A 10,894-nucleotide genomic window follows, 5' to 3' on the forward strand; every position below is an offset into this window, starting at 1 on the left:
ACTTTTACTATATCTAAACAGCTGACATCTTGGGAGGGGGAGGCGGGGAAGAAGTGTGTTTGCTAATTACTCAATAACAAAACATCTTTCCTTAATCAGTGGTGAAAACTATTACTCCAAATGAATCTAGTGTCAGTTTGCCTGTTATCCTGTACCATACAGATAATCTGCTTGGTGATGGAGGAAATATCACATTATAACTCCTCCAACATTTCTAACTAGCAAAAGCTTTAAAAATGTCATTTATTAAGGCGCTGGCTATTCAGTCTCTATAAGCACATGATGAGATATATTTTACCTACATATAACTTTAAAAACAAACAAAAAAAAGAAAAATCTTAAAACAAAGGCTTCTCAAACTTACTTAACTATGTGTCTCAACAAAGACGTTCCCTGCATATTAAGGTGTGCCTTTGATATGACTATTGCATTGACAAATGCTAGGGCCCAAATAACGAGAAGTGCTGCATACCCCTCGTTACACAGGATTTACTGACTTTCAGCTTCAGCTCTCTACCAACACTAACATTAATCTGAATAATAGATTAAATTTCTCGATAGGACTACCATGGTATCGGCTAAATTAATGTTAGCGCTAAAGTTTTTAAACTGGAAGCGGAAAAATACACCAGTGTTGTAGCATAAAGAACGCCTACACAGGACAGGAGTATGAAATGAAATTAATGAAAGTCAAAGAACAAACTGAAAATCAATGATTAAAAAAGGTTCATTGCTGCATGAACAGTTTCCAAAATATATTTGTTTCAGCTTTTATTGAAGGCAAAGAGTAAGAAATAAAGAATTATCACAAATTCTATAAAGACATGAAAAATTACTATCTTTAAAATAGAGTACCTGCCTATTTATAGTATGTTCAATACAGCACCAGCGTAGATATGTAGTTAATAAAAAGCTCCAGATCTAACACTAGTAAACACAAAACCACTTAATTTTGTAAATTAAGTGTATGTTCAGCTGAAGAGTTAGCAAATTTAGTCTCCTTCCATATTAAAAATAACTGAATCTTTCTAGTTCAAACCCAGCTATTTTCTGACTGAAAGGGGATATCCAGTTCACAAGTTATCACAGGTGACTTTAGGCCTATATTGCTTTCATTAAAACCAATACACGGTATTTTAAATTTGAATTTCTCTCTTTTAATCATGCAGATGACCTATCAATGAAGTTTAAAGATCTTCAGCAAATTTCATATGTATTTTAAATAAACATTTTCATAGAGTGCAAGAAAGGATTCATAAAACCACATTGTCCAAACTGAGTTTGCATACAGCAACATTGCACTATTTTTTTAGAGCTGCAAGAGGAAACAGAACTGTATTCATATACCAACAGTGGATTTCTACAATACCGTATATAGTGATGCGGTCCACAAATGCCAACAACAAGGGACTGAAAATAGGATCAATTCTTTTCCTTCTCAGAAACAATCTTGTAAGCATCTCAGTTCCCAAAGACATAAAAGAATAGTTACTTTTCTGAGATCTTTTGATATCGCTCTTCATGGTGGAGCTATCCACGAGTGATGGGAAAGATCTCTTTTGAAAGTAAATGGTGCGCCTTCAAGTGTGTTCAGATACATCTTTGCTGTTCCTTTCTATGTTTCTCAAGTTTTACTTGAAAAGGATGCTTGATTTTTTTAAATTTGGTTTAGCTATCACAATGGGATACCTTATATCAGTCAGTGCTTGCAAACCTTATTCTTCCAGCATAGAATCTAGCTGTTTCTTTCTCTGTGTCAACACAGGAGGCTGAAGTAATCAGAGAGGTCTAAAGAAGACAGAGGACGCTAACTGCACTTTCTCAGAATCTATGATGAGTAAGTTCATACTTTCAACATGACCACACTGAGCTGTAAGGTATATAAATAGCTACTTTTCATCTAAAAGCACAGCTGTCACAGAAGTTTGTATAGCAGGGCTATCAGTTCATATTTTAAATGTCAATATTGATACTATTGTCAGGGATTAATAATTTCTGCATATAACTTTATCATTCTCATCCACTCTCTGCTATCACTCAGTAATATAAAGTAATTGTTGGCTTTTCCCCTCATTTCTTCTCCAGAAGAATTTCTTCTCCAGAAGAAGAATTTCTTCTCCAGAAGAAATGTACACAAAGTAACATCTGTTGTACTGTCTAGGAATATCTTTGCAACAGTACAGTTCTCATAGTTTTATTAAGTGTTAATTCAAGCTCACTGTATAAATGCTTTTTTATTAATTACTTGCTTGTATGCTAGAAGGGAGGAGACAGAAGGGGAAAAACCTCTCAGAGGAAAATAGGGATGTTATTTCCAACACATTAAAAGGCAAACAGCAGTTGTTCTAAATCAGGCAAAAAAACCCCTTGAATGAGAGCGTGAAGATACCTTCCTGACACAAACTCCTGTAACCCACCAGGTCCAGCCCCTTATCCCATCTCTTCTCAATATTCATTTTCAAATTCCATTCAGATTAGCAGGAGTTACACAAACATGCATTAATGTGTCCCTTAACTATTTTATCACACTGAAGATGAGAAACAAAAAGTTTAATTATGACCCATACTGGAGAATCATTCATTCAGACCCTGTTTAATTAGATGTGAGACAGCTATCTTAGATCATGAAGTTTGACCACAGTATGCTCTTACTGCTAGAGTATGAATGCAAATAAGATACAGATTACTGAAACCAATTTATCATCACCAATCTATAACTAGCTTGATACATGCACACATTCAGAAATATCACACAAAATAAATTGTGGCATACATCTTCATGCATTGAGCAATTCATACACAGAAAATGAACCATATGTTTTAACAAAGAGTACATGACACATTAAAATAGAATACGAAAGGGTTAAAAACAGATAACAAAAAGTCCAAGCAAGACATGATTTCAAGGAACCTGGAGCAAAAACGGACTTGCATCACCAAAGTTTACTATTGCATCAAAATAATCTCGGCATTTTTCTCCACATCACTTTCAGGATATTTGAAATTTAACAACAACATACTAGCAGTAGCTGCACTATACTTTAAAAGAACTGAGAAAATAGTTTCTCAGTAACATTTAAATAATATGACTGGTAATTTTTATTTCAGTGTTTCATGGCACATCAGACCACACTTAACAGACTATTATAAAAAAAAATTTAAAAAAATCAGCCAGTGACATGACAGTCATGTGTAGTTGCATTATTTTTAATTATAGCTGAGACAGATGAAACTTTTTTCCACATGCAGAAAAACAGTTTAAAGAACAAAGTTTTATTCCATTATTTAAATATAATAATGCATAGCTGTTCTTTCTATTGTACAAATACAATAGCCATTGTAGTGAGGAGTGTTGCTTATATGATTAAACATAGTTCAGTATTATGATATGTTTGACAGGTACCGTTACTAGCACTATAGGAACAGACATACAATATTGTTATTACCATACTGTGTGTGCCAATACCTCGTAGCAATATAAGTCAGCAAAAGGGAAGCATAGGCTCCGCATTTTCATCACTGCAGACAACTCTGTATGCTCTTAATCAGATCTGCTTTCTGCAGATTACGCTTTCTAGTATTCTTCGCATTCTCAAACTGACCTGTCAAAGCTCAATCTCCCCCCCAGTTTCTCAATACTTCGGTAACCAAGATTGACCAATTATTTCTCTTTCTGTTTTACTCTCACTTGTCACACAGTGAGACCAGCATCAACAGGTATTTAGAAGCAATAGTAGTGAAGTCCACTTGTATTTAGTAGGTTGCTGCAAATACAAATTATCTTCTAAGAAACGGAACACATATACATGCATTCTCTTTAATATGCTGATCAGGGGGTGGCAGGTACAATTATTAAAGGACTGAAAGCCTTAGATTTCCTTTGACCTCCATTACAGTCTAGGACTCTCTGCTCCTTGAAGGATAAGATTGTATTTGTCGAACCTATGGCAACATATTGCAAGTGGATTTTCTCTGTTCTTCTGTATTAGCTATCATCCTTTAAAGGAATACAGTTTCACTAAGGGAGATGTATATGATGCTTTGAGATTCAGAGATTTTTTTTCTTCTTTTTATTTTTTTAAGAAAAAAAATTGCATGATCTTAAGGAATTTTCTTTATGCTCGCATTTCTCACACACTCTATAAAAATATCATTGACATAGGGTGAAAAGGTCACATGCCTCACAGAAATTGAGCCAAGTACTCCAGTAAGGTTTTTCACCTGGAAAATATCCCTATAACTAATTCTATGGATTGGAAATTTTTTGTTATTATTTTAGCAACAAAAAAACCTCCAGGCCTTTTCCCAGCCTAGAGTTCCCTGAAGTGATCTTTCCCATAAGGAAGATAAGTTTTCACTTAGAGGATAGCATCTCTAGCAGCGAGAGTTTAATACTCTGCAACAATATCAGGGATACGCAATCCTGAATTTACAGCTCTTCAAATTACTTTTATAGCTATACTGTTCATTTTGGATCAGATGCTTATCTAAAATTCCATATATTTTGGTAGCCATAATATCTGATTTAAAACACCTTCCAATAAGCCAAAGAATGGTACTAAAAAAAAAAAAAGGAAAAAAAAAGAAAAAAACACCGAAAAAAAAAAGCCACAGTGGGCTAGATTCTGGGAGCTGTAAATTACTGCAGCTCTTTAAAGCTTAACTATTTTATACCAGCTAAGGATTGGGCCCCATATGCACAATTCCACTTCAAAGTTGATTTTTTTTTTCCACATGCATAGTGCTTTGCTTCTCATCTGCTCTGTTAATAACACATGAGAATTTCTAATTGGTTTGTCCCAAATTCTTTTTATAGTTATTTTTATGCCTTTTCTTATCAATGACTCAGGAGAAGAAAAAAGTGCTGATTGATCAATTAATCAAGCTTTATTGACCTACAATATTCTTCAATATTTCAGAAATGTCTGCAGAACAATTTCCTCCAATCATAAGATCAATGAATCAATGTAAAACCCCAGTAATTAAATTTATCAACTCGGTATCAATACATCTGGCACTTTATGAAAGTATTATGTGAAGTTTGTTCTCTTAAGGGATATATTGATTGAAGGCAAAGAGCCAAATATTTCTATTATTAGATCTGGGGATGCTAGATCAAAACTCAGTCTGTTATAAACAACATACAAATGTTTCATATACACAGATCTCATGCTGATTCTGTACCATTAAACCCACTCCTAACAAGCAGATAAGCCTATTAATTGATGATTAAGACTACAGGAAGATCAGTCATTATATTCAAGGCTTCTTGTATGCATTCATTGAAAAAACGTATTGACAGGAACCGTACAGAATCATTTTCCTCTAGGAATTATATTTTAAAAAAGGAGGAGACCTTCTAAACAAAAGCAGATTTCAAACCTTGTTCATGCAGCATAAAATAGCCTTAATAAATTAATTAATTTTGGAAACTAAAGCTTTGCAGTCTGAAAGAGATTATCACATCTCTCTCCACCGTATATAGTAGTTATTAATTGAAAGGTGAACAATAAAACCTAAAGATGACACATCTGATAAGAGCCATATTAAAAACCAAAACAAGGAAACAAAAGCACCATCCGAGTGTTTTACAGTTTAATTTTTAAAGGGCTACTACACAAACTATTCTGAAATACATTATTAGTTGCTATCCCTTACTACACATGCTTAAGCAAGTAGGGCACAAAAGTTCATGAAGTGCCATTTTATCAATTGTAAGAAAAAGAGTAGTAGGCTTTTTATATTAAAAAAAAAAAGGGCAGAAGAATTTTTGGCTCTGCTTAAACAAAAAAAGTCTTAAAGAACAGCTAATGACATAAGACTATCATTTTTTCCCATGAACTGTATGATGAAGATATCAATAACAATACAATCTTCGTATTTCTAAAATACTGCTAGAATAAGAGAAGCAAACATCCCTGTGCTTTCACAGGTGTTGCAATAAAATAAAAACAATTTCATCGAGTACTGAAGGTATCTTATTATGAAGGGGGGGGAAATAACAACAAAAAAACCAAACCCCCCAGATTCGTGTAGGAGTCACATCCTGTTGCAAACATCAAACAACAATGAGCCTTTATTACCATGCTATGATTCCTTCGTTTCAAACATGATTAATTAGCAAGTATAACACTCACCAAAACTCCCACCACGCTGCTGTTTGCTGCCTATTTGCAAATGGGTCTCTATCAAGCATCCATAAGCAGTATTAGTCTCATTTATGACACTGAAGAAAAGAAGTCAAAGCATCCTGCTTTAAGGAAGATTTTGCTCATGCCTTAGCCAAAAAGAAAAGAAAACAAAAACCCAACAACAAACAAACACCAAACCCCTCTTTCATTGAAGGGGTTTCCTTGCTAATCCAAACACAAACTTCATGCAAAATGAAAAACTTTTTAGAAAAGTTGCTAAACTATTTGAATGGTTGAAGATAAGTAGAGATAAAAGATCAGTTCAGACTTTGTTTTGGTTTTTGAGTTTTTTTGTACGTGAAACCTCAACTTTATATTCAATTTGAAATACACTGCTTCTGTTGAGAATGAAAGTGTGGTTCATATGTCAAAAATGGAAACAAAAAGAGGATGAGAAGGGGAAGACACACTTAACAGGACTCTTAACATGTTTTAAGCTGTGCAAACATAGATCTTCAAATGTACCTTACTTGCAATAAACATTACTTTGGCAGTAAAAGAAACTTTGCTTCACGGGGAGGAGAGGTGGAAACTGAGATTACAAATACAGAAGAAGAAACAAGACTGAGATGAGAGGAAAAAAACCCCGAAATTGCCTTCTCAAGCTGAACTCTATAAATACCATCACAAAAACCACGGAAAAAGGTTCAATTTGGAAGCAACAGATGTATTCCTAAGCAAGAAAATACCCCCGATGAAATAATGCACGGGCATACAGAGAAGATCTTTAAAAGTATGAAAAGACATGCCTGTGTGGCAAAGCTAAAGTTTCAACATGAAAATAAAAATTAGGCAGAAGATCCGATACCTCCTTGGTTTACCAGCTCTGTATCACAGATACTTGATGATTTTGTCACGCCCAGAGCAGAGTCATTTTTAAGTGCAAATCGGTCCTACTCTCTTCAGCTTTTTCAATTTTATAAATTTGGGATCAAAAACATCAAAGCAGCTTCCACTTCGGACCTAACTTTTAGAGGATCAATGTGACAAGTCACTGCTTGATAGATGTTTCTCTTGATAAACGACTTGTTCAAAAGAGACATTGTAGCTTTCATTTCCTGACCACAACACACTTTTAATTTGCAACAGCAGAGCTGCTCGAGTGTGACTAGTTCCCACTTTCCAGCCTTTCAGGATTGTGGCACTGTCAGGCCACATACATGGGCAAAACAAAAACTCAGAAAGAGGTGCATCCACAACAAGAATTGGAGCAAAACTTTTCCTCAAACAGGAACCTGATTATGCTTGATTTCTCCTAACAGTGGGTTTTTAACCCCCCCTCCCAACCACCTCCAACCCCTAACATTTTAGGGAAGGGGGGAAAAGAGGAGAAATCATATTTGGAAATGTATACCTAAGTGCCATAGAATATATATAGCTGCCTAATAGTATCATGTTTATTATACATATATATTACTGCTGCTATAATTATTATTATTATCTGGGAATTGCATTTAACAGTCCAAACCGTCCACACCATCCAATTTCAGCTCTCAGCATACTGTCCGATTCCCGATTTAAAATTTATAAATGTAATATCCTCCTCATCACAAGCAGCAGTCCAATCTGCTCTGAATATATATTACAGCTTTAACATCACAGAGGGAAATCTCCCATCTGGCAATCACATTCGCTCCAACAGCTCTAGGAAAAAAAAAAAAAAAAAAAAAAAGAAAAAAAAAGAAAAAAAAATGTTCCGCTCTCACTCGCTCGCTCTCCTCCTTAAAACATTTCTCAGGGCAAATTATGTGCATCTAAAATAAACAGTCGCCTTATTGATCGCTTCAAAGTCAACAAGTTCTAGATGCAAAATGCAGTCAGATCATTCCCATCATATAGCACCCAGGATATGTTTAGCAATATAGTCACCTACAGCACCAAAATAGGAGTGTACATTGTGCAACTGCTCTCTCAATTTCTTCCTTGCATTCAGATATGTTATTACGAGAGATCATCAGCCACACATGCCAGACCTCCCCCTTATCCCAAACACACACACGCACACACACACACGCGCGCACTCTCTCTCTCTCTCCTAGGGTCTCTCTCCATCCTTATTTGTTGCTACCACACGCAATTAAAAGTGAACGTACCCCCTTTTTGGTTGCACAAAACAGACTACTAGACGCTTCTGTTGTTAGTTCCTTAGTCTTAACTGCATACCTAGAGGTGCATCTACTGCACCACAAGGAGATCTGTTGAAATTCCCCATGCTCCATTTTATCTGACTTTTTTGGAGGAGGGGGCGGCGTGGGGGGCTGGAGGGTGAGCGTTAAAATGAAGCCAGTTTCAGCACCTGATTATTTCATTCTGTTACACATTGAGAACAGAGCAGTGGGAACCAGACACTTGTAAACTGAGCATAAAATACCACTTATTAAATAGTATTAAATATTCGGCCACAACAGTAATTTTGTTTGTTTACATGCAAAGCATTCCCCCACCCCACATCAGTTAAAACCTCTAGCAGATGATTACACTGAAAGTAAGAGAGGGAAAAGCAGCTGGAGTTCAAATAAATACTCAAAAATTATTAGTTTGCAAAAGGAAAAGATGCATTTTAGGCATGTATGTATGAGTACGTAGATGTATAGGTGTATATATGCATTGCTACGCATTTTCCCCTTCTCCAGTCACCGAGTTTTAGTAATTTACATACCACTGGAGTTCAGTGGTGTATATAGTGCACTGCTAGTAACATGCAACTTTAGGTTTTACAACTGAGATCGATACAACGGACAAAACTAATGCTATAATCGAAGCAGAAATGATAAACAAATGATAGCAAGAGAAAAAAAATGCTTACATATAGACAAGTGAAAATATACTATTAAACATTAGGTATTCATTACAAAATATTTGCATGCAGAGTCCTCGGTGCGTTATCATGCTATTTAAATTTGTCTTTGCTATTTAGATGCAAAGGAAGTAGATCCCAAAACGGACATACCATAAACACTGGTGCTACTGATCATTTCTTGCTGGCAGCACAAAAAGCTGAATTGGATTTTTCACAAGCAGGAATTCCAAAGGTTGCTTTTCATTAAAGCCACTTTTCCTCTCAGCTATCAAATGTCACTGCCTTGAAACGTGGGCCCTTTCGTCAGGTATTCATTTAACCTACATGCATATAATTAAGTGGGAAAGCAACATCAACAAAAAGGGGATCTCAGATCACAAGAGAAGAAAGAAAGGGGGAAAAAAAGCACATGACCAGGAATGCAAGTCCATGTCAATTTCACTCACTCCCATTGAAACTAACAAGAGCTCCAGGGAGGATAGTAATAGGATCAGTGGATTGTATATACCATTAAATTATACATCTTTCTCTCCCTTCCGAGCCAACAATACGCCCACCATGCTGTACCCCCTCCAAGATGATGTGCTTACATTTTACTGCAACAGCTCCTCTGACATATTCGTGCTCCCCCCCAGCCAAGAGACAGCAATTTAAACCTAACTTTTGTTTTGCGAGATTCTTATTTGCACTTATTTGCTCAGAAGTTAGTTGCCTCAAAGTCCAGCCCCGCGTTACCTGCAGTTTATGATTTTCAATGCAACTTAAAAATAAATCCAATTAGGAGGAGGAGGAGGTGGGGAGGGAGCTTGCAATCGCGAACTCTTAATCTGCCTACTATTGTTGGCAATGATCAAGGAGGAAAAACCATGCACTGCGATTGTATATCTGTACTTTCCAGACTACGATTAGGAAAGCAGACCGGAGTGTTTAGTATCAGAAAACGACTGCGAATTAGGCAAAATATTTAGGGCACGAGCGGGAGATTAAAAAAATACGCGGCAGGCTCGGAGAGCTTTAAGATTAAATAAAATTTAAAACGATGGTAGGAAGACCAGGGGGGGGAAAAAAAGATCCTCTTACCTGGAGATTTGGTACGAGAACCCGATAGGTTAGAGTAGCATCGATCCGATGTGTTTGCTGATGAATGGGGGCTCGGGTTAAGTGAAGGTGCCTATGATTTGAAATCATTCCAAGTTTTTGAAGGGAAGACTGACTGCAGCCTCTGCCATGTTGGAATTTCAAACCCAAAACAGCTGCTTTGCAAGGAGCCAGCATGCCAGCAGCTGGACGCCTGCGCAGAGCGCCGCCGAGCCAAATTCAAATCACTTTCACGCGAAGAGCCAAAGATCAGTTTTCAAAGGGGGAGCGGCGCGGGGGGCGGGGGCGCTCCGCGGCCCTGCGCGCCGGGGCCGCCGCTTCCCGCGGGGGACGGCGGGGCGGCCGCGCCGCGGCCCCGCTGCCGCTCCCCGGGGCGGCGGGACGGGGGCAGCGGGCTCCCTCGGCGGCGGGGCTGTCCCCGGGCGCGGCGGCGCTCCGCGGCGCGGCGGGGGGGGGGGGTGGGGAGGGCCGGGGCCTAGCGGCGGCCCGCGGCCGCGGGGCAGGCGGGCGGGGAGCCGGCGGCGGAGGTTGCGCGCTCCGCCGCGGCCGCCCCCGCTGCGCCGCGGCCGCCCCGCGCCTCCCCGCCTGGGGCCGGCGAGCGTCCCGGTTCGGCCAGCGGCGGCCTGCGCGGCTGCCCTCGCCGGCCGGCTTCTGCGCCGCGTCCCCGGGCGGCCGGTGTCGGGGCTCGCTGGCCGCCACCGCCTCCCGCCTGAGGAAAATGGCCGGGGTGGAAGTGCCCCGCGCGCCGGCGGGCTCGTCCCGGCCCGGGCGGCGGCCAGCGCCGCGCAGACGTGCCCCGTCCCCG

The 10,894-nt window shown here is 38.9% G+C and overlaps 1 protein-coding gene across 8 annotated transcripts in view; it reads right to left on the bottom strand.

Moving 5' to 3' along the window:
• FIGN (fidgetin, microtubule severing factor) overlaps positions 1–10,356 on the bottom strand; it is a 104,459-nt gene extending 94,103 nt beyond the window's left edge. For 4 of the 8 annotated variants that reach the window (XM_072874577.1, XM_072874578.1, XM_072874579.1 and 1 more), the window contains exons 1-2: positions 10,072–10,208; positions 9,142–9,311 (exon numbers count right to left, since the gene is read on the bottom strand). In XM_072874577.1, the coding sequence (XP_072730678.1) occupies positions 9,142–9,166 (25 nt within the window). In that variant the 5' untranslated portion in view covers positions 9,167–9,311; positions 10,072–10,208. Of the gene's footprint in view, positions 1–7,702; positions 7,836–9,141; positions 9,312–10,071 lie in introns of those variants that run through there. The other 4 variants (XR_012044363.1, XM_072874576.1, XM_072874582.1 and 1 more) reach the window with 4 other exon arrangements.
• Positions 10,357–10,894: the final 538 nt, after the last annotated feature.

The sequence above is a fragment of the Ciconia boyciana genome, chromosome 10 (genome assembly GCF_034638445.1).
Source record: "Ciconia boyciana chromosome 10, ASM3463844v1, whole genome shotgun sequence".
Classification (NCBI taxonomy): Eukaryota; Metazoa; Chordata; class Aves; order Ciconiiformes; family Ciconiidae; genus Ciconia; species Ciconia boyciana.